Raw genomic sequence first — 23,951 nt, 5'->3', positions numbered from 1 at the left:
GGAGGTAGAGAGAGAAGCTGCCCTGGTCTGCTTGGCTCTTGGATGTGGCCCTGGTAGAAGCTGGGCAAGGGGTCAGGAGAGGCCTCCATCAGGCTGGTTCTTGGGAAGAAATGCTAATTAGCTCTTTTAGGGCAAGGCCAGGAGGCAGAAGCTGCCAGACGGCAAGGACATCTCACAGCATGGTGGGGGCTCTGCTGGCCACTGCAGGCTTTCCAGTGGGCACAGCTGAACAAAGCGTCACTGCTTCCTGCGGTGCAGGACAGACTTCTCAGGGTGGCCTGGGTGTGGAAGAAGAGGAGCTCAAAGGCCACTCTTGGCCCAACCATCTCTTTGTAGCTCAGCCTCCTTCACTCCCTTGGATGGAGGAGAGAAGAAGTCCTATTGGAAGATGAGAATAACCTGGGGGCCTGGCCCAGGATTTGGGGAGCCTGGCCTGCCATGTCTTGCTCCCGGAAGGAGTGTGGGGAGAACGGTGGAGCTGGGGGTCCAGGTGCATTTTCAGTATGATTGAAACTGGATCGCAAGTCAAGAAGCCATGGGTTCGAGTCTGGGCCCTACCGTTCTCCCCCCCGGGTGACTCAGGCCAGCGATTCTGTTGCCTGTTCCAGGGGAGCACAGCAGTTCTTTGCAGGGGGCTGGTGAGAGGGTCACACCAGAAGGGCCTGGTGGATGGAACCACATCACAGGCTCCTTCAACTGTCTCATCTTCAGCCCAGTGGGGAGGCACATGTTCCTCCTACCGATGGGCAGCTGGAGACAAACCCCATTTCATCCGGGGCTTAACTGAAGAGGCAGTGATTGGCTCCAGCACTGCAGGAATGGCAGAGATGTGATGCTACATTGTACTTTATGGGCCTTGAAGGGCTTTTCAAGGCTAATTTTGACCATACTGTTTCTATCATCCTTGCTAATCTTAGAACCATGCTTCCACATGTGGTTCTAAGAGATGCAGTTTCTACTTTTGGTGAAAGAGGGAGATTTCTACTTTCAGTGAAAGTCCCTTTAAATCAAACTAAAGTGCTGATCAATACGAGATTATTAGCATCATCGTTTGTGATTCAGGGAAGTTAAGTCTTTCTATCACCAAGAAGCAACGTCCCCCTCCTGGCCACCCCAGGCCTGGACTTCTAGGAGGAGGGCCGACTGCTCACTCCCCTCAGCCCCACTCACTGCCCCTGTTGGTGTCCCATTGTGCATCGTGACCTCTCTCCCCATGTCCCATCCTGTCACTGTGCGTCCGAATCTGATGCAGTCTCTGCTCTGTGTTTCCTCCTCGTGTCCCGCCTGGAACCTGGCCCCTGCGCAGCTCCTCAGGTTTCTGCTGACAGCTGAGTTGTGTGGGGCCTGGCCCCTTCCCCATTCTGTGCCTGGCCTGGCTTCAGCCAGGGAGGGAGGACAACCAGGGTAGAGGGGAAGGGAGTGGAGGAAAGAGGGGAAGAAGGAAGAGAGAGAGGAGGAGGAGAGGAGAGGGAAGAGGAAAGGAGAAGAGAAGAGGGGAAGAAAAGAGAGGGGAGGGGAGAAAAGAGGAGAAGAAGGAAGAGAGGAAGGAGGAGGAGTTGAGGAAAGGGAAGAGGAAGGGAGAGAAGAGAGGAAGAAAAGAGGAAGGAGGAGAGGGAAGGAGAGGAGAGGACAGGAGAAGAGAGGAAGAGGAGAAGAAGGAAGAGAGGAAGGAGACGGGGGAGAGGAGAGGGAAGAGGAGGGGAAAGAAGAGTGGAAGAAAAGAGGGAGGAGGAGAGGAGAGGAAGGAAGAGAAGAAGGAGAGGGGAGGGCCAGGGAACGGAGTAAAAGAGAGAGGAGGGGAGGGGAAGAGAAGAGAAGAAGAAGAGGAAGGAGGAGAGAGGGAAGGAGAGAGGGGAAGAGAGGAAGAAAAGAGGAAGGAGGAGAGGAAGGAGAGGAGGGAGGAGAGGGGAAGGGAGTCGGGGAGATGAGGGGCTGACTGCAGGCTGCTGACTGTGGAAGCCACATCATCCAGCCCAGCTGGGGAAAATGCAGAGTCTGTGAGCATTTATGCTCCTGTGAGCACATGGGCATTGGAAGTGCCCAGTGAGCCACCCTGTCCCCTCTGTGGAGGCCCCGGATGGAAGGCACAGGGCCTTGAGTTCAAAGGCCACTCCTGGCCCAACCACCTCTTTGTAGCTCAGACTCCTTCACTCCCTTGGATGGAGGAGGGAAGAAGTCCTATCGGAAGATGAGAATAACCCGGGGGCCTGGCCCAGGATTTTGGGGAGCTCACTGGATCTTGGAGTCAGAAACCCAGAATTAGACCTGAGACCCTCAAGGCATATCCAACGCCTCCCATGGCAAAGGCCTGCCCTGTGGGCTCCTCGAGTCCCTTCTTTGCAGCAGGGAGAGGGGCCTCCTGGCCTCTCTGGTGTAAGGGCATCTAGAATAGGATGAGCCTTTGGAGAGGGGTCTGACTGTGGGTGCCTGGAGACCTGGGCAGAGGAAAGACCCTGAACGCAGGGCATGGGTTCTAGCCTCAGCTCTGCTAGTGGCTTGCCATGAGGCCTTGGGCAGGCCACTGCACCTCTCTGGGCCTCAGTTTCTCATCTGTGCAATGCAAGGGTCAGTCTTCACCTACCATCTTCTGTGAATGGGAGTCGTTAAGACTCCTGGCTTGGAGAGCTGAGGGAAGGAGAAGGTAATTTACATTTGTCCCCCTCTCCTTCTCTTGGTACCATAGCCAATATAGGGGATGCTACAAATCCCCAAAATGCTAGTGTAGGCTGAATGGCAGGGCCAAAAGACTCAAGTTCTAGACTCAGCTCCACTTCTGGCTGAACCTCAGTTTCTCCATCAGCATAAAGGGGTGGAATAGGTCAGCCACCAGGAGGTTGTGAATGCGAGCTGGATTGCAAAGGCTACTTACAGGACTGGCTCCCATGCTTGGCCCTGCTTTGGCGTCACCTGCAGATACTGTTTAAAATGGAGATGCTCAGGCTGCACCCCAGACCTAGTTATCAAACTCCTCAGAGGGGACCTGATTCTGTTTATTGTAACAAGTTTCCCAAGTGACTGTGACAGTCAATTGGGAATGAGGTCCTCCTAGCCGAGATGCACGGGGAGCCTAGGAGAAGACATTGGCCCTCACCTCCAGGCCTGAGCACCCTTTGTCCTTCAAGAGCATTGGATTCTGGAGGCCTCTGGTGACTGGCATCCAGAGCCAGGATTGGCTTTTGCCATCAGAGTTAGGCAGGGTGGGTAGCCCTGGTCCAGGGAGGCTTGGCCATGAGCTTGGCTGTTAGATCGCTAGACCCAGGCAGTGTGCATGAGGACCCAGAGCTTCAGGCCGAGGACTGGCCCTGCCAGGTCAACTGTTGCTGGTGGCCTTGACTCCTTGTCCCGATGCCAAGCCGACAAAGGACTACAGAGGATGACCCCGAGGCCCATCCTCCTCCCAAACCTCCCCTGTCGTTCCTCTGCTCCCTGCCGTTTTCACGCTGTGTCTTTTCCTGTCCCATCTCTTCTCCTTGTTTTTCCAGAAAAGAAAGTCCAGTTCCAGCGTTCAGTTAATGGTGAGTGTCTGCCGTCTCCTAACGCCGGTAAATGCTGGGCCTCGAACCCTTGCTCCTGCCTCCCTCCTGCAGGCTGCACTGGGAACCTGGGGCGGGGAGAGGGTGCTCAGGGCGTGCTTGGTACGTGTGCCTTGTGTGACAATATGTGTGTTGTGTGTGTGTGTTGTTTGCGTGTTTCTGTTGACACCTCCAACTCCACGGCCCAGACCAGCAGGCTGACAGCAGACCTGAGACCCTCCTCGGGTATGAAGGTGGATCTGAACCCAGTCCTATGTCCAGACCTTGGCTTCTCGCTTCTCCCTGCCCCTCTGCTCTAGAATTCATCTCAGGCTTGGTTTGTGCCAATCGCGGCGAGGGTGGGGCTTGCTTTGGCCAAAGTAGTATGTGCCACGGAGGCCCCTCTTGAGCTGGTGTAAGGCTACCAGGCCCGCCGGTGGCAGGGGAGCCACCAGCCCTGCCTCTGTCTAGGGTCCGGTGGTGGCATGGTGGCCCACCTCCCTCTTCTGGTTCCATCACTGTCTCACTCAGTCGTGTGGTTTTTCTCCCCTCTGAAGAGCCCACTCTCTCTCACACTGGGCCTCCCTCTCTCTCTCTTCCTCCCCTGCCAGTGTATGTTCCTCCCCACTCTGCGGCCGCCATGGTGTCTCTCTGCTCCTCCCCACCCCTTCTTCACCCCCTCGAGCAGAAAGGACCCAGGATCCCCCTTAGCCCTTCCAGAAAGGCCAGGGTTCTCCTTGCAGCCATCCCTTTCCCCCACCCGGCCCCTGGCCACCTGCTCAGCTGGGCCCTCCCCGTCTTGAGGCTGGAGAATCTGACAGGGTTTTCAGGACAGCATCTGGAAGGCAGAGCCTGTGAGGCTCACAGAAACCAGCCGCGTCACCAGGCAGCCAGCGCCTGGCCATGCCTCGTCCCGCTCCCAGGCAGGCCTCACCATCTCCTGTATTCTCTTTGGCAGGAATCCTCAGAGAGCACCAACACCACCATTGAGGATGAAGACACCAAAGGTAGGGAGGGGCCTTCAGTGTCGGGACCCCTTAGACTTCCGGAACCAGCTCTGGGCAGACCCCTTTTTCCTGACAGCTCCCACGTGCTAACCTCGTTTCTTGCTTGTCTACAGAGAGCTTCGCTCTGGTGCCTTATAAACTGGGCACACTGGGAGGCATCATTCCCATGGGGGGTACTAGAACTACTGCTGGTGCGTAGATAGGTTTTCTTATTTTATTTATTTTTATTTTTTTGAGATGGTGTCTCGCTCTGTCGCCCAGGGTGGAGTGCAGTGGCACGATCTCGGCTCACTGCAACCTCTGCCTCCCGGGTTCAAGCGATCCTCCTGCCTCAGCCTCCCAAGTAGCTGGGATGACAGACGCCTGCCACCACACCCGGCTAATTTTTTGTATTTTTAGTAGAGGTGGGGTTTCACCATGTTGGCCAGGCTGGTCTCAAACTGCTGACCCCAGGTGATCCTCCCGCCTTGGCCTCCCAAAGTGCTGGGATTACAGGCACGAGCCACTGCACCTGGCTAGTTTTCTTATGTTAGAGGATATATATTATATGTGTATTAGAGAAAAATTTAACATATTCAAGTCATAAGTGTTTGGCAATGGTATACGTGTTCCTTTTGAAATAAGTGTTTTTGAGTTTTTCTTAAAAGTGAATTGATTTTAAAAACACTAATAACTGTAAAGGAAGGGAGAGCAAAACTCCAGAAAGCTCCAGTGGCTGGAGTATGGGAAACACTGCGTAAGACCCACCAAAGATGCCGGCGCCACTGGAGCTAGTGGCCAGCAGTCCTCAAAAGCTCTCAGGTGGGGGAAGCAAAGCATCAGGTAACTGATTGGATTGTGAGTAAGGATAAAACAAAAGTAGTAATAAGGGCCGCCATTTATGGAAAGCTTGCTGTGCGCTAGCCCCTGTCTCAGCACCTTATCTGGACTGACTTCCTGGAGTGTCACTATAGCCCATGAAGTAGGTGCTGCTGTGAACCTCATTCTACAGCTGAGGAAACAGAGGACAGAGAGGCCGGGTATGTTGGCCTGTACTCTGTCATCCCGTGGCTCACAAGGATGTGGCTAGGGTTTGAACTCAGGCAGTCGGATTCTAGAGCTTGGCTGGTAACCGCCACTCTGAATGCCTTGGTGGTGGAAAGTGCCCTTGGAGCTTGGAGGAAGGGGCAGGGATTGCCGACTTCTGCCCTGGGGACACCAAATCCTCCAAGTGTTCGCAGCCAGCCCTCCTCCTTCCCCAGGACAGGGAGCTCAGTGGTTCACACACTGAGGTGTGTAGCAGAGATGCCTGGTGGTGGTGGTAGTAGCGGGGTCTCTGAAATATAAAAAAAGGCCGTTGACCTGGAGGGAACTCAGCAGTACCAGTTTAGATATTTTGCCTTAGAATGCAGAGATGGGAAAAAGAGCATTGTATTATGTAGGAAACATTTTTGTAAAATTGTGATTCGGGCTTTAAGGCAGTGTTGACATACCACATACCAAGGCTGCCTCCTGACGCTGCCAGGATGCCTGGAAGATGAGCCCCACCCCGTGTGTGTCCCTTCGTCATTCCCAACCTGGGCGGTGGTGGGTACTCTATCACCACAACCTGGCCCTAGAGCAAATCCACCTTCTGTGATGGCACCAGGGACAACTTATAAAAATACATTATCTTGAACTACTCAGGAGGCTGAGGCAGGAGGATCACTTGAGGCCAGGAGTTTAAGGCTGCAGTGACCTATGATGGTGTCTGTGAATAGCTACTACACTCCAGCCTGGGCAACATAGCAAGACCCTGTCTCTTAAAAAAAAGAATGAATGAATGAATGAAAGAAAATACACTATCTTGAAGAATTCCCTGGTAGGGTCAAGTCAGCATTCTAGTTTCACAAAAGTCCAATGTTCTAACCACATTCCCAGCCCTGCCCCCGTGAATTATGACCCCAGGGGTGTGTGGCAGGCCAAGAAATGGTGCTTCTAAGTTGTTCCCCTTATTTGAGGCTAGCTGCCCAATGATAAGAGTTGGGCCCTGGGATGTTGAGGAGACTGGATAGATATAGCCACGTAATCCTGGCCTCAGAACAGGTGGGGACCATGGAGGTAATCTGGCTCTGTCTTCTCCACTGGAGTCCATTTGTTGAGTGACCTCAGACAACTTACTCAACCTCTCTGAGCTTCAGTTTCCTTAACAGTAAAGAGGTAATGAAAATAGTACCAACCTCAGAGGATTGCTGTGCAGATGAAATGAGAAGATGCATATGAAGTGCACATATAGTGTTTGGCCCAGAGAAACTATTTAATAAATCTCAATTTCTTTTTTCAAACTGGAGTTCATGGTTGAATGATAGGAAGCCAGGTGACATTTTCTTGGAGCACCAATTTTACTCAAAGATTATTTTAAGACAAATTTATATGTTAAACAGACAGAAATATTTGGAATAGAAAACAAAATTTGTATGCACTATTAATGTAAATTAGGAGCCATCAAAGACATTTTTGTCCTGGGGTAATGGCTTTGGGCTGCATCCCTGAGGTCTCACATTTGCAGTCATTATCCTCTGCTTTAGAGTGATCAGGATGCGGCAATTTGCAAAGTCTTGAATTTTGGCTCACTTTCCAAATTTCCCCCCTTTCCAGAGGGAAATCTGAGGCCTAGGGAGGAGAAAGGGCACATATGGCTTATTAATGGTAGGACTGGGACCCTGCTTCCTGCCTCAGTTTCCCCACATGTAAAAAACCCCAGAAGCCACGTCTGATGGAAGAAACCGTCAGCCAGGAGCTTCTCCCCGTGTTTGGCAGGAAAGAGGATTCCTTGTGCCTCCCCCAGCCTCTCCTGGCCTCAGAGAAAATTTCCAGGGAACCGTTTTCTGGTGTTAATTTGTTAAGTCTTCTTACTAAGTGAGAATAACAGCTGGTGGGGTGGACTCTGACCTGACATTAAAGTTAATTAGAAATGTCATCCTCCAGGGAACGTAGTCCCCTGAGGAGAGAAAGAGACATTAATATTTCAAAGCCCCTCTGGCTCACTGCACAGGCCTCTTGCCCTCCGAGGTGCCTGGGGCTCTGCTTCCTTCCCACTCCCCCATCCGTCCTGATTCGCTCCATGAAAAATTAATTTCCTCTCCAACTAAAGAGCTACCTCTGCCTCGGGCAGAGACATTCTGGGAAGTATCAGTCAGGAATGCTGATCCTGTCTCAGTCTTAGCATGCTGTATGATCTTGAGAGAGTGTCTTAACCTCACTGGGGTCTGGGCTTTCCCATCTGTAGGGGAGCATTCTCGGATTGTCTGGGTGAACAGCTGGCAGATGAGAAACGCCAGTGGTTGCTACTAAGCAGCTGCTGAATGAACACAGCAGTGGGGCTGCTGAGGACATGGTAGAGGCCCAGAATCAGAGTGGACTTTCCAGATGTAAGAAGCACCAGGCCCCCAGATCTTCTGTCCCACAGAACAAAGCTAGGGAGATTCCTGCCCACTAGGGTTTATTGTTGGTAACTTGGTGTCCCGAGTAGCTGGAGACACAGCCAAGTCAGGCACTGTCTCAGGCTACATTAATGGAGGTATAATATCCAGAATTAGGGAGGGGATAGAGAGTGCTACCCCAGACCTGATATTCTGCATTATTCAGGCCACACCTGAGATTGTATGCGCATACTCAGAGAGGTATCTAGACAGCTCCAGGACTCTCAAGGATTAAATGGCCAGCTTGAGTCAGTACCACAACCTGGAGGCCTTCAGCTCTGAGAAGAGAAGACTAGGCATAGAGGCTGGGGAAGCAGGTGTTCACTTCAGGGCCCCAGAAGGCAGAAAGAAGACAAGAACTGTATCTAGGGGGTTTCGGAAGGACAGATTTCAACTTGAAAGGAGAAGGAAGTGAAAATAGCCAGAGCCGTCCAACAGTGCAGCCAGCTTCCCGGCAGGCCACAAGCCCCGGGTTCCAACCAGAGCCACACCCCCTCATACCAGGCTGCAGGGAAATATCCCTGCCCTGACTAGAGACTCCACGATGTCCTCAGGAGGAAGTTCCAATTCAGAGATTCTCAGATGATAATAACCACACTCTCACTTCCCAAGAGCCAGGCACGGTGCTAACTTCTTTACATAATGCAGCATCCTTTACATAAGTGCTTTGATCTAAAGGACTCGGAGCAGCAACTGGCTCTCTGTGAGGACCATGTACATGTTAGCTATTTCTAATGACATATTCTTAACTCAATCCTTAGAACAACTCTACAAGGTAAGTACTATTAGTATCTTCATTATACATATAGGGAAACTGAGGCACTGGACCTTCCCTTGCCCAAGGGAACAGCTAGTAAGTAAGTGGCAGAGCCAGAATCCAAAGCCAGGGACTCTGGCTCCAGAATCCGTGCCCTCAGCCACTGTGCTAGACTCTCTGAGGTGGCAGGGAGAAGCAGACCTCAGGAAACAGGCATTGAGCACAGGCTCCTGGAACGGTGAGCCAGAAGGGTCTTAAAGTCCATGCAGAGAAGGCAAGGAGAGTGACTCAGGTCCCACATCAGGAGCACATGGGTTTGCTCTGGTTGTCACCCCTGATTCCATGTGGGAGTGGCAAGAAAGAGGTAGCTCTGGACTGGGCGCAGTGGCTCACGCCTGTAATCCCAGCACTTTGAGGCCAAGGCGGGCGGATCACCTGAGGTCAGGAGCTCGTGACCAGCCTGGCCAACATGGTGAAACCTCGTCTCCACTACAAATACAAAAATTAGCTGGGTGTGGTGGTGCATGCCCGTAATCCCAGCTACTCAGGAGGCTGAGGCAGGAGAATCGCTTGAACTCACTAGGGGAAAGTTGCAGTGAGCTGTGATCGCACCACTGCACTCCTGCCTGGGCAATGCAGAGAGACCCCATCTCAAAAAAAAAAACAAAAAACAAACAAACAAAAGAGGTGACTGACTGGGCTAGGCTTCTTCCCACACTCAATCTCCAGCTTCTGGGAAGGAGGGCACAGGTGATCAGGAAGCCAGGTTCTGGGTGTCCTAGGGACAGTGGCTACCAGGCAACTTGGGCAAGTCCAAGGGGCAGGACGAAGACAGCAGTCCAGACTCTGGTTTGGTCCCATTCACTTATTCATTCATTCATTCATTCATTCATTCATTCATTCATTCACTCAACACGTATGTATTGAGTGCTGCCTCTGCCCCAGCCCCAGGAAAGTCCCCAGAGAGAGGTGCAGCAACACCTGTGTGACCCGGTGGTACTCATGGTCTAAAAATGGACTCATTCCCAGCCCAGGTGATTCTGACTGGAGCCAGGAGAGAGAAGGGAATTAGCTGTTCACAGTGGTGGCTGACATTGAATGATCACTGCTACATCTACCATGTGCCAAGGGCGGTGCTGGGTGTGGTGTGGGAGAATGTGACGGGCTTTAGAGCTGCAAACTCTGATTAGGGTCCCAGCTCCACTGGAGCTAATTATTTAGCTTCTTTCACCTTCAGTTTGCTCATCTGTGATGTGGAAGTAAAGTTGTGCTGTAAGGCTCTGGAACTTGGTAGACTAAGCACATAGCACATGGCCTGGTACTTATTCATTCATTCAGTGATAAAGGCCTATGGGGCCAAGCCTGTTCCAGGCTCCAGGACGCAGTGAGCAAGGGATGTCACAGCCCAGCCCCCATGAGCTCACCTATGAGTTGGGGCATAGATAAAGCATTCGGGCAAAACAATTGCCTGAGGTTAGTGTTAGGACAGGCAGTGAGCTGGGGCCTCAGGGGCCTATGGAAAAGGCCCTGGGCGAGGAGCCAGGCTCTCCACCTGGTATGTGCCATGTCCTTGGGCAAATCACAACCCCCTCACTGGGCCTCAGTTTCCCTAAAGTTTGATAAGGAGGCTCTGGCCTCCGAGGGTTCTTCTAACCTGGATGTTCTATGATTCTGTGTCCTCTGGGCCTGAGGTGAGCTTGTGTGGGTTGGCATGGTGTGGGCAACTGGTGAGGACAGGGCTGGGGGGGTGCCTCTGCTAGGCTTGGGCTCCCTCCCAGGCTTCCAGACTGAGAAATGCTGAGGCCAGATCTGAGCTTGCAATCCTGGCAATATGTTCATCTATTCGCCTGAGACGGCTCCAGTGGGCCAATGAGCTGGCCAGGTTTAAAGCCAAGCTTAAGCCTGTGGAAGGAGGGAAAGGGGCCTGCCTCTGGGAGATGGAGCAAGGCTTCTGTTAGGCTCTGCCAGGAGCCAGGACACCTGGCTTCAAATTCCTCCATCACTGAGGCTCAGTCACCTCGTATGTGAAGTGGGAGGAAGCTGACCTTGCCTACCTCCCAGGGTATTAGTGAAGAGCAGAGAGGCAACCCCTGGCAGGGGCCTAGGGAGGCAGGACATGGTCGCATTTACGAGGTGCAGCCACTATGTGCCACGCTTTGGCCAATGCTTTGTGTACATCACATCATCCTACCCTCACAACAACCCTCGGAGAACACTATCATCTCCATTTGACAGACCTTCAAACCACCCTGTGGCCCGCAGTTGTACAGCTTGAGGACCTGGACAGTCATTTAAATGAACATCTGTCTAAGCCGAAGCCTGGATTCTGCCCACTATGTATTTGGCTCTGAATGAATGAGAGGTGGTGGTGTCTCCATTTTACAGATGGGAAAACTGAGGCTCAGAACATCACACATCTGATAAGACAGCTATCTAACTCCACCAGAAAGACCAGCTGTTTGTGGTGTTTCAGTGGCAGATAGGGAAGGGCCAGGTCTCAGCAAATGGGATTTATTATGCCTAGAAAGTTGTGGACAGCTCAGTGCCTAATTCCTATCGGCACCCAAATACAGCAAGAAGCTCACCGAGGCTCAAGGGATGCGTATACCCTAAGATTTTTCTTAATGGTCGTGGTTTTGGCCATAAGAAAGCCCCTGGCTCATGGCTATCAGTGACAGTGCCACAGTTGATCCTGTTTTGATTTACATGGCAAAGCAAAGGTGGTAGGAATAAGTATTTGGGAGCCAAGACCTGTATTTATATCAGGCGTAGAGTCAGAATGTCCACCATGTATTAGAGGCAAAGACCGCCAGAGACACTGGCTCTGGCCTTTGTAGTCGAGGAAGTTTCACACCTTTATTTTTTTGCCTTTCTGGGCCTCAGTTTCTCCTGTGGAATGGGGGTGATGATGCTTAGCCCCCAGCAGCAATGCGAGGATAAATGAGATCATCTGCATGAGGTCTTCAGGTCCCAGCACAGAGTCTGGCATATGATAAGGACTCAAGAAATGGTAGTTGGTGCTTCATTACCATCACTATTATTATTATTATTATTTCTGTGTCCCCTTCTGCCTTACAGTGCGGAAACAGGAAATTATAAAAGTGACAGAGCAGCTGATTGAAGCCATAAGCAATGGAGATTTTGAGTCCTACACGTGAGTCAGCTGGGCTCATTCTGCATGTCCTGCCTGGATTGTTGTTCAGAGGGTACCGATGGCTCACTTTGGGGGTCCTTGTCTCCGATCCTCATCCACTCACTTTGCATGTGCTGTGAATCGGGCTGAACTCATATTTCTATTTTGCATCCGGACTTGATGCTTCTATTGAGCTTTCCGTTCGAGACACTGCTCTATATGTCAGTCCTCCTCCTCTTCCTATCCTTCCTCCTCCTCACATCTTGTTCCCTGGGAGGAACTCCAACAAAACTCCCTTGCTTCCCCAAGGAAAGAGGGGGTGGACAGCATCACAGCATGGGCCTCCTCAGGAGATGAGCTGGGAAGGTGGGAAGGGAGGCACGTTCCCTTCATTCCTGCCCAATAGGCCTGGGTGCTCACCCTAGACTCCCTTGGACCTCTGACCTCAGATGGGCAGGAGCAGGCAGGATCCACAAGGCGCGTCCCTTCAGTGAGCAGGCATGAGCAGAAGTAATTCTAAGCAGAATCTGAACTCCTCTCAGAAATAAGGCAGCTTGCACAAAAATAACATAAAATGAGACATCCCATACACACCTGGACTTGCCTCTGGATGGGCAGCTGTGTGTGCAGGGGCTGAGCCAGAGCACCCTGTGCTGCTCACTCACACCTTTCCTGGCCTGACCCAGAAACAAACTTCACTTGGGCCCTCAGCTGGCCCCAGGCAGAGCAAATATTTTGGGCTTAGTCCTCAATATTTTGGCCAGTGCTGACAAGGCCTAGGCCTGGAGACCAGACATACACTTTTTGGAGGACAAAGACTGCCAACGAAGGCAGAGTTATTTTTGCCCGTTGGGTTGAAGTGAGTTGAGCATAACCTGGCTGGGGTTTGCTCCTTGGGCAGCCTGTTCCTGATTTCCAGTGTACCTAGAGCTGAAGTTTGCCTCTCAAAGGCTTGGCAGACCAGGTGCATTCTTTTTTTCTTTTTCTTTTTCTTTTTCTTTTTTTTTGAGATGGAGTCTCGCTCTGTCACCCAGGCTATAGTGCAGTGGCACGATCTCGGCTCACTGCAACCTCCATCTCCCGGGTTCAAGCGATTCTCCTGCCTCAGCCTCCTGAGTAGCTGGGATTACTGGTGCACGCCACCACGCCCAGCTAATTTTTGTATTTTCAGTAGAGACGGGGTTTCACCATGTTGGTCAGGCTGGTCTCGAACTCCTGACCTCATGATCCACCCACCTCGGCCTCCCAAAGTGCTGGGATTATAGGCGTGAGCCACTGCACCTGGACTGCCAGGTGCATTCTAATTGTGGGAGAGTTTTCAGCAGCAGCAGGTGGCAAAGCCCCCTAGAAGGTCACTGGCTTCCTCTGGAAGAACAAGGTGCTTAGAAGATGCATGTGCGGAATTGAGGGTGATGTGTACATATGTGTATGCATGCACTTGTACACATGTGTGCATGTTTGAGACTGCACAAGGAGGTTGCGCAGGTGTGTGTGCATGTATATACCTGAGTGTTGCATAAAAGCATGGAAATAGGCTGTTAAGCTGGTCTTGCAGCCAGTTCTAGAAAGAATGGACTTGGACTGTATCATGCCAGTGGCTCTGGAAGGACACAGCCAGGGAGTGAAGGAAAGAGAGGTGGCCCCTGTGGTCCCCAAGCTCCTCAGTGGCACTTCTGGGGGTCCTGGGGAACCCCTCCCAGCTATGTGATGTCACCTCCTCTGACATCTGCATCCTGCTCTAGGTTCTGACCCCTTGCCATGACCTTTGGGGTCCAGGATGCCCTGTGTAACCTTGAACATGTTCCTTCATCTCTCTGAGCCTCAGTTTCCCCATATGTACAATGGAGTTGGGGCAGATGGCCTCCAAGTCCCTTCACTCTAGGAGGCAGGAACACCCAGGTGCCTCCGGGGTTGGGGCTTCTTCAGTGGGGGCGCTCAGTCTCCCACATGTCCAGACCCCCACTCTTGGGGGATTCTGGAGCTGGAAGGGTCCTGGGCATCCCGTTTGGTCTGAGCACAGTCCCCCAGCCCCTGGCTTAAGCCATCTGGAGAATTTGGGGTCATGAGTAGAGAAGCAAGTTGTCTGGGGTCACCCAAACAGACAGGACAGAGCAGGGACAGTGCACCCTGCGAATGCTTTCTCCAGCTCAGACAGTGCTGGGCCTGACACTTTCTCCTGGGTGTCTCCAATTCTACCCTGGGTTGGGAGCTTTACTTGTCCTGGGACATTTCCTGCCCCTGGCTTCATTGCTATTGTCACAGGGGTCCATGTTATACCACGAAAGATCCCACAGACCTGGAGATGGGAAAGACAGCTTGTTCCCTTCCCCTGCCTGGCTGTCAGGATCTCCCAGAAGACTAAGACCTGGAAGGGAACAACAGCTGAAAATACACAGCCTCCGTCATGCCCTGTGCTTCTCCTCCCAGATATTACCTCATCTAATGCTATTTTTCTCATCTTACAGAAGAGGAAACTGAGGCTCACAGCCAAGGCTGCTGTTAACAATAGGCCACCTTTGTTCAAATTAGCAAAACTCACACCTTCCAGGTATATACCTGGCTTGATGAGCAGAAGTCACTTTTATGTGAAGGAAAAGGCAGTGTCTCCCATCCCGACCCCACAGGAAGACAAATTAGAAAAAGCCCCCTCTGGATCCAACGCCCTGAACCAGGAAGTACAATTTGGAGAGTAGACAGCAAGCTGAATTTCCTCCTCTCTAGCACCTTTAGTGCACTGCACAGCCCTGCACACCATTCATGGTGCTCTTGCTTAAAGGGGTTAAGCCACTTGCTTGGGGTCTCATAGCCACTGGCAGAGCCAGGGCCTGAACCCAGGCTTCCCTGATCTAGATGGCACCAACCAGTCAGCGTTATCCCATACTTTATAGCTTGCAAGCCCCTTCCCATCTACTAACTTCAATGATCCTGTGAGGTAGGTGCAATCATTCCTATTTCACAGGCTCACCCTCCAAGGGTCCAATGAGAAGCTGCCCCAGTCCCTCCTCCCTCTGGCTTCTTTCCCCCAGGAAGATGTGCGACCCTGGCATGACAGCCTTCGAACCTGAGGCCCTGGGGAACCTGGTTGAGGGCCTGGACTTCCATCGATTCTATTTTGAAAACCGTGAGCAATTCCTTCTCTCTGTGGTGCCTGTTGTCTGCTCTCGTTCCATGTCCTGCTGGATGGCACAGCAGGGTGACGGGCAGGGCCCCAGGGGCGGCTCAGGAGCCAGTGAAGAGGAAGCTCCCGTGTGGACTGGGGTTGGTACCCTCTTGGTTCCCTCTCCTAACCCTGGCCCATCGACTACCAGCTGCCCCTCCTGTGGTTGAAGATGGGGGGGCAGGCGAGGTCCCAGAGACCAGGGACACACAGGACAAGCCCTCCCAGGCCTCTCCTGCCCATGACCCTGGGAGAGGCCTGGGGAGGGCCTTGATTCCCATATTATAGATAAGGGAGCCTTCCCACTGGCACACACACCCGAGTTACAGTCATCTTGATGCCTGGGGCCATCCCAGCTGCCCAGCTGGTCACAAGCTGGCTGGTGGGTTGTTATGCAAGTGCCCTCTGTGGGTGGGCAGTTTGGGAAAGAGGAAGACAGACAGCTCACACTGCTGTGCCCCTGCCTGTTTGTCTAGGTCTCTGTCCTGCATGTCTGTCCTTCCTGGGCCTCTCCTTTGCAGGAGGGACCTTGGCAGCTTTGCAACCAGGAGCTTCAGGGGGTTGAGGCTGGGCCTGACCCAGGGTGCTTTCTGCCTGTGTCTGTGTTTCCCTAGGCTGGGGGTCAGATAGGGATGAACCAAAACACACACAGGTTAGAATCATGCAGCTTAGGACAGGGAGGAAGGACCTAAGAAGTGGTATATCCAGGGTCCCCCAAATTAAGGGCGTGTACCACTGAGGCTACACAGTGATTTCCGGTGTATGTGGGCACCACTTAAAACAGCATGAGTTTACACAGTGAGAGAGCTCTTTCCTTCTTAATTCTCTTTCAATACTCTGGCTCCATCAAGGGGAAAGGCTCTGCTGGGTGCTAGCCTGTTTTCAACACCTCTCTGCCACTTTGTAATTTCCCTCTTTATCAAAGAGAAAGCAAATCTCAGATCTCTTCCAGGCAGGAGCATGGTGCAAGGATTATGTAACTTTCTTTCATTTTCACAGGCCTTATTATTAGAACTTTATTCATGATACTGATTGTTCATTAATGATTATGTCAAGAAGTTTTCTTTTAAAATAAATCTATAGCCGGGCATAGTGGCTCACGCATGTAATCCCAGCACTTTGGGAGGATGAGGCGGGCAGATAACTTGAGGTCAGGAGTTTGAGACCAGCCTGGCCAATGTGGTGAAACCCCATCTCTACTAAAAATGCAAAAATTAGCTGGCCGTGGTGGTGGGTGCCTGTAATCCCAGCTGCTCAGGAGGCTGAGGCTGCAATGAGCCAAGATCACACCACAGCAATCCAGCCTGGGCGACACAGCAAGATTCAATCTCCACACACACACACACAAAAAAAAACCACAAAAAAACAAAAAACCTATAGAAGTTAGTAAAGTGAATCAATTCAGGAAAATTCTTTTTTTTTGTTTTGTTTTTTTTTTTGACTGAGTCTCACTCTTGCCCAGGCTGAAGTGCAGTGGCACGATCTTGGCTCACTGCAACCTCTGCCTCCTGGGTTCAAGCAATTCTCCTGCCTCAGCCTCCTGAGTAGCTGGGATTACAGGTGCCCACCACCACACCCAGCTAATTTTTATATTTTTAGTAGAGATGGGGTTTCACCATGTTGACCAGGCTGGTCTCAAGCTCCAGACCTCAGGTGATCCGCCTGCCTCGGCCTCCCAAAGTGCTGGGATTACAGGTGTGAGCCACCAAGCCCGCCCCAGGAAATACTTTAAGGAAGCACGTACAGTGGCACTTGTGAATGGCAAAAATAACAAAGAAGGTACTTCAGTGACTGAAGTAGGATCTAGTCCAGCTCTTCATCGTACAGAGGGGAAACTGAGACTCAGAGAGAAGTGACTTGTCTAAAGGAACCCAGGACGCCGGTGGCAGAACCTAGACCTGACTCACCCCAGTGCCCTTTCCCTTCCTTGTAGCACCTGCTGTATCTGCACATTAGCAAACCCCACTGGGACTGACACTCCTACCCTGGCTTGCACCCTCTCTGACTGAACTTTATAGAGTACAGAGGCCAAGGACACCCTCCAAAAAGCTGTGAAGAAGAAAACAACATCTTCCTTTAATAAATCAAATGAATTCTCCAAGGCTAACAAGGAAGATTGAATTTTCGGCCGGGTGCGGTGGCTCACACCTGTAATCCCAGCACTTTGGGAGGTTGAGATGGGAGGATCACCTGAGGTCAGGAGTTCGAGACCAGTCTGGCCAACATGGTGAAACCCCATCTCTACTAAAAATACAAAAATTAGCCAGGTATGGTGGTGCACACCTGTAATCTCAGCTACTTGGGAGGCTGAGGTACAAGAATCACTTGAACCTGGGAGGCACAGGTTTCAGTAAGCTGAGATCATGCCACTGCACTCCAGCCTGGGCAACAGAGCAAGACTCCATCTAAAATAATAATAATAATAATAAAAATTGAATTCTCATGCAAGGAGAGGTAGCTGGACCCCATACGTCCCTGTCACCCTGGAGCTCCCTTACTGATCACGGTAGCCACCATCCTACAGTCTGTCCTCTGGGGGCACTGGTCCCCCAGTGTGAACTTACAATCCCCACAAAGCAGGGACCAGGCTAAGGCCCAGCTGTAAAGGCTCAGGGATGGCAAAATTGAAATAATCACAGAGAGGAAGCCATGCGGCCCTCGGCCTGCCTGTATGCAGCGGGCCCCATCTTAGTGCTGGCCCCCAGACTCCAGGCTTAAACATCAGCTCACCTCCAAGGCAGAACCCACAAGCGCAGACCCAGAGTAACTGCTCACTCCCGGCCAAGTTCCACCCTCCAGGGCCCTATTTTTTCCTGTTGAGGACTTGGTTCTCTCCCACCCTATGCACAAGGGTAGATATTGGAAGCTGCCTGTCTTTTCAAAAGACACCACGTCAGGTGGCGTTTCTTTACAAATGCCTCCTAGGACTCCAGCCCTTGCTGACTGCAGCAAGGCTCAGTGCTCCCAGTAATGCTAAGCTCTGTTTGTCCCTTCTGGGATTGTTCTAGATTGTTCTAACCCAGTCTCACTTGGAAACTGACTTTTTTTTTTTTAAATTTTATCTATCCATTATCTCTCTCTCTCTCTCTCAATCTCTCTCTCTCTCTGTCGCTCTCTCTCTCTCTCTCTCTCCCTACCTACCAGGTTATGAGACTGGCTATTTTTCATATTTTTTGTAGAGACAGGGTTTCACCTTTTTGCCCAGGCTGGTCTCAAACTCCTGGGCTCACGCAATCCACCTGCCTCAGTCTCCTAAACTGTTGGAATTACAGGAGTGAGCCACCGCTCCCGGATGAAACTGACTTCTTTTAGATTCCACTACATTTTTTTTCAGGGATTAGCCCAGCTTGGGACGAGTCATATTGCTTCTCTGGACCTGAGTTTGCGTATCTGTGGAATGGATATGTTGGTCTTGTATGCCTCCAGCCCTGAACGCTGTCAGGGACGCTTACAGAGCCCTCCTCAGATTCTATAGTTGGGCTGCTGGGTGACCTCTGACCTCTGAGGTCACTCCCAAGTCTATGACGTTGAAACTCTACATTCTATGTGTCTGAGAGCCCAAATTCGAAGTCTGTTATTCTATGGTGCCTAAGACTTGGTGATTTTAAGTCCTTATTCAAAGCCTGGGTGTAGCGTGCTTCTGATATTAGGGGATGGTTGTTATTGGATATTTTCTGCAATCCTGAAAAAAAAAAAGACATTTTACATTTTTCAGGATATAAGTGGCTCACAAACCTGGCTTGGCACCAGGATCAAGCGGTAGGGAAGGAGAAGGGAGATTTTTAATGTTAGAGATTCTTGAACTGGGCTCTCTAAGGGTGGAGTTGGGGAAGCTGTGTTTTAAGTCAGCGCCTCACATGATTCAGACCTATATTCGGGCTACACAAAGGGAAGGGCTCCTCTCAAGCCCGAGATACAGATGACCACTGTTCAACCCCTCCCTGGGTCATTGTCTTTCTATGCTTTCATTTTCTATCTTGAGGAAAACATAGAGTTTCTAGAATTAATAGTAGTCCTGGTGATGCCTCATGTTTCATCTGGTGGAAGCTGGTGTCAGGGACTTTGTCAGGCCTCTCATGATTCCAAGAGCTATGCATCTCTCCCTAATGCTGGAAAGCCTCATGACCTCACCCCATGACCACCAATACCATCCTTATCATTTCAAGGTTCTAAGATTCCACAATTCTCATATTCCTCCACATTTCCACAATTCCGTATATCTACAGTAGAAGTGGCTAACAGGCCCAGGGGCCGTGTCTGAACTGTAGACATGTTTCACTTGGCTTGCATGATGTTTTAAATTTGAATTAGATGCCAATACTAAAAAATGAAGAGTTTTCATATAAAAATTCAGATTTCCAGATTGTCTTGAAAAACCAGGCACGTCAACACTGGTCTCACTCACATGGCAACCACCAGGGAAGCTGTGTGCAGGATGCCCTCTTTAGGTGGGACAAGACATTCTATTCGCCACAGTCCCCATCACTCCCTATTGCCTCCCTGACCCAGAGGCAAAGGGTCAGTTGTCATTTAGCATCTTATACCCAGCTCTGCCCCCATTGTTTATGTGCCTGCCTGGTACCTGGGGAGATCGGATTTGAGACTGTGCTCACAGCTCATCTGGTTCTAGGATCCTCTAGGCTTATTCCATGTGGCTAACAGTCATGATTCAAACATTCCATTTTCCCATGTTTGATGAATTCTGCATGTCTGAACTCCACTGTATCTAAACTAGGGTGTGATGTCCCCATCATCTAGAAGTTCTACCTTGATCCCAGGTAGCTGAGTTCTGCCACAGAGGCCCCTTCCCTGCAAATGAGGCAGGCAGGGCGCCTCCATTGAGAGGGCTGCTGGGAGTGGAGAAAGTGAAGAAAGTGAGACAGGAGGCCCCCGGTTGCATCTCCTCTGCCCCTCCCATCCCCGCCTCCAGTGTGGTCCCGGAACAGCAAGCCCGTGCACACCACCATCCTGAATCCCCACATCCACCTGATGGGCGACGAGTCAGCCTGCATTGCCTACATCCGCATCACGCAGTACCTGGACGCCGGCGGCATCCCACGCACCGCCCAGTCGGAGGAGACCCGCGTCTGGCACCGCCGGGACGGCAAATGGCAGATCGTCCACTTCCACAGATCTGGGGCGCCCTCCGTCCTGCCCCAGTAAGAATCCCTCCTTCCTGCCTCCCAGGGTAATGTAAAGGATGGGAGTGTTGCCCTGGAGGGGGTTATGTCGCGGAAGCTGCTGCCTTCAGCTCTGAAAGGCTGCAGAGTAGGGTGGGAAGACCCCAAGAAGGGGGCCAGGCCTGCAGGTCTAGGGGAAGAGCTGGGCAGGAGCCACCGGGGACAGCTTGGACTCCATGTAAAGCAGCAGGGTGGGTGGGTTGCTCAAGCAGGAAACGCCATGCCCTGAGAAGCACCCCGTGTGTGTCTTACAGCTGAGGGACCAGGCCGGGGTCGCTGCGTTGCTGTGCCGCAGAGATCCACTCTGTCCGTGGAATGGAGCTGCTGGTTCTCCCAGGTGGATTTTGCTGGAATTCTCCCATCTCATCACTCCACCACCGTCACTTCTGTACCTGCATCAAGAAAACCTGCTTGTTCACAAAAGTCATCGCAATTTCAGAGCGAACGGCCACATCTCCCCACCTCTCACCCCCACCCTCTCCCCTGCCAGGCTGGGGCTTCCTCAGGCATGGGTGTCCACGGCACTGGCCCCCTCTCCCCAGCCTCAGCTGCTGTCCGCCTGGCCTGTCTTGGGCTGTAGGCTAGAATGCCCGGGCTGTGTGCCCACCAGGGGCTGGGGAGAAGGAGGGGTGGCATGGTGAGGAAGGCAGAATCCGTCCGTCCCTCTCCCAGACCTCTCCTCTTCCAGTGTCCCTGGGGAAGGGCAGATGACACTCCCTTCCCCCTAAGCCAACCGCACTGAAGGAGTGGGGAGAAGAGCATACGCCAGGAGCCTCCTGCCTCAAAGTGCTCCCCTAAGTCTTCTTCCTCCTGTGCTGACCTCAGGGTGGTCTGACCCTTCCCTCGGTGTGGGGGACGTGGCCCTCTCAGGTGCCCCTACTTGCTTTCTGCTTCCTTCTGGTGAAGTCCACCTCCAACATTAACCTGCCCACCCCGCCCCACCGTCATCCCTGGAGAATTCCAGCTTCGTCGTATCTCAGAGAGGGAATCTAATTGTTTTTGGGGGGCAAAAGAAAGCAACGTTTAGGTATCACGTCTACTTGGACCGCATGCCTTTTTATAGCCAAATTTCTGTGTATTTCGTAAATGGATTTCGCATTAATGGATATTTATGTAATAACTAGACTTCTCAGATTATTGTGAGAAGGGTCAGGTTGGAAGGGGTGTAGGAAGAGGGGTGAGGGGTAGTTTTTTTCTGTTCTAGTTTTTTATTTTGTCATCTCTGAGGTGGACCTTGTCACCTGTGGTTATTGGGGCCAAGGCGGACTCAGCTCCGGGGAGAAGGGCCTCTCTGCCATTTCGGTCCCAAGGTGAGCTGACACAGGCGTTCCTTTTGGGACTGTGGAAGCATCAGATGCCAGCACTGACTCAGGAACAGCAAGTCAGGGCGGAGAGGAGGAGGGAGGCCGTCAGGATGGAAATATCTGGACTTTTCTTTGCTTCCCTCGCAAACTGGGGTCTTCTCTACCGAACTTCCCAGGATTTCATGTCACCATATCTGTGTGCCGCCCCCAGCACCCCCCACCCACCTCTGGGGGGCCCGTGAGCGTGTGTCTTCATTGCCTCTCTCCCCTTGGCGTCTGATGACCACAGCAAAGCACTGGGAATTTCTACTCTTCATGCCTCCTCCTGCAGCCTCGGGTTCGCATTCTCTCTTTCTTTTCCTCTTTCCCTCTTTCCCTGGGATTGACTCTGAGTGGAATACCTTGGCACATCCACTAGGATCTACTGTCTGCACTGTTTTCTTTGCATGACTTTATACGCAGTAAGTATGTTGAAAACAAAAAGAAGAAAACACTCAACAAAACCAATCTACATGTTTTGGACTAAAAAAAAAATAGAGGTTGTATTCTCAGTGTCCGACTCGGAATTATGTTGCTGCCTCTCTGTGCTTTTGGCCTCTGTGTGGCCGTGTTTTGCCAGCATGAGATACTGTCCCCTCTGGAGGATTTTAGGGGAGGAAGAGCCACGTCCCCAGGGATTGGAGGAGGCTCCGGTACCCTCGACCCTCCTGGGTGTTGGTTGGAGCAGAACTGGTGAGGATATTTGATCCGAGATTTTCTGAGCTCTCCCCGATCACCAGCTGTCTGCTGGGTTCTTTTCTCAAGTCCTGCTGTCCAGGCCCAGGTGAGATAGGCAGCACCAGGTCTGCAGGCCAGGAGAGATGCTGCTCAGGCCTCCTGGTTTCCAAGCTGGTCCATCACTGGCCTCTGTCCTTGGCAGAGACCTTGCTGCCCAGGCCCAGAGGGCTTCCCAGTAAGGCCCAGTGATCCCATTGTCCCAGGGGCAAAACCACCTGTCCCCCTTGTGAGCTGCCAGTTCCCTACAGCCATCCCCAGTCAAGGGTGAGGGTGTGGCCTTCACCAGGGGCTGCTGCAATTACTGAGCAAGGTCTGATCTCTTCTTCAGCCTCAGTTTCCTCATTGGTTAAAAGGGTTCTTTGTTCCCATCCAGCCGATGAAGGAGCAAACGTCTGGCTATGTGAAGCCTAATTTACCTGCAGGAATTGGCAGGCATAGTCACTGGCTGGACTCCTGTTTACTTCCAGACCTGGTCAGGCTCCATCCCCTCCCCCACCTGCCCCTGATTCCCCTCTTCGGTGCCTGTCAACTGCTTTTCAGCAGTGGACTGCAGGGGAAAGAGCAGTGATTTGGGGTGAGTAGACTTCAATTCCCAGCTCTGACCAGACTTGCTGTGTGACCTTGGGCAAGTTCCTTTCCCTCTCTGGAGCTTGGTTTCCCTGCCAGAGGAAACTGAGCTGGAGGAGCCTGAGGTCCTGCCTTTCATTGGCTGACACACCTCCTGTCCACTGTGTCACTCTCCAAGTGCCAGAGAAGAGGCAGATCGCTACCCCAGGCTGAGATGGCCCCCACTGTGAAGGCCACGCCTGTGGGTGGGCAGCCACCTGGTGCCACCACAGGGCACCAGGGATGATCCTGATGCGGCAGGCAGGGGAGACTCACAGAAAAATCTGCCCAGAGCCTACCCTCACCAGACAAACTCTGTGCTCCTCCAAAACATCCTTTAGATGCAAATAATAATAATAAATTTTAAAAAATCCAAACCCAAGTTAAAACCTTGGCTCCAGCAAGAAAACACGTTTACAGGAAAGTGTTCTCCTGGGTTTGTGCCCACCATGGTGCGAATCCTGACCCAAGGCCTCCTGTCTCCCTTCAAAGGGAGACCCTTTTGGGGGATGAGTTTGCCAGACTCCCCGTGCTGGTTTCTTTGTTACTATTTGTTTGGGGTTTTGTTTTAGTTCTTTTTTTCTTTTCTTTTTTAAAAATATGTGGCTGTGAACTTGAATGAACACTGCTCAAACTTTCTGCTATTGGGGGGGTGGGGTGGGAAGAAGGGGCGTCTGTTTTATTCTTGGTGTTTTCAGTGCAATAAATAGCTACAAACTTCTGTGCACTCTGTGTGTCCCTGTCCTGGTCAAGCCCCTGAGCTGGGAGGTTTTTGTTTGTTTCCAGTTCTAGATCTGCCCCATGGCAAAATAAAAGTCCTGGTCTTCATTCTGATTGGACCAACTGTGGTCACATGCTCAAGGCTGAACCAGTCACTGTGGGATTATGCCTGGACCACATACCCCACCTGTAGAACCAGGGATGGGGTCAGCTTTCTCCCAGGTACATGGGGTACCCTCAACAAAAGCAAAGGGGTGGCTATGGGTTGCCTGAGCAGCCAAGAGCTAAAGTCTCTCTTGGTCCCTGGGGCAAGGTTCTTCTCCTCTGGGCTTCAGTTTCCCTGTACAATGTGGAGGTT

At 51.8% G+C, this 23,951-nt stretch overlaps 1 protein-coding gene across 3 annotated transcripts in view; it reads left to right on the top strand.

Moving 5' to 3' along the window:
* CAMK2A (calcium/calmodulin dependent protein kinase II alpha) overlaps positions 1-23,588 on the top strand; it is a 70,533-nt gene extending 46,945 nt beyond the window's left edge. Inside the window, exons 14-20 of one of the 3 annotated variants that reach the window (XR_004248852.2) lie at positions 3,483-3,515; positions 4,471-4,519; positions 11,795-11,870; positions 14,876-14,970; positions 19,937-20,165; positions 20,441-22,313; positions 22,432-23,588. Coding sequence is in view for 2 of the 3 variants with exons in the window: in XM_032158348.2 (XP_032014239.1) it covers positions 3,483-3,515; positions 4,471-4,519; positions 11,795-11,870; positions 14,876-14,970; positions 19,937-20,165; positions 20,441-20,444 (486 nt within the window). In the remaining variant the exon portion in view is untranslated. Of the gene's footprint in view, positions 1-3,482; positions 3,516-4,470; positions 4,520-11,794; positions 11,871-14,875; positions 14,971-19,936; positions 20,166-20,440 lie in introns of all 3 variants that reach the window. The other 2 variants (XM_032158348.2, XM_032158349.2) reach the window with 2 other exon arrangements.
* Positions 23,589-23,951: the final 363 nt, after the last annotated feature.

This window comes from Hylobates moloch, unplaced genomic scaffold (genome assembly GCF_009828535.3).
Source record: "Hylobates moloch isolate HMO894 unplaced genomic scaffold, HMol_V3 SCAFFOLD_6, whole genome shotgun sequence".
In the NCBI taxonomy this organism is placed as follows: domain Eukaryota; kingdom Metazoa; phylum Chordata; class Mammalia; order Primates; family Hylobatidae; genus Hylobates; species Hylobates moloch.
The sequence above is the reverse complement of the archived record's forward strand: the minus strand, read 5'-3'. Positions and strand labels throughout refer to the sequence as shown.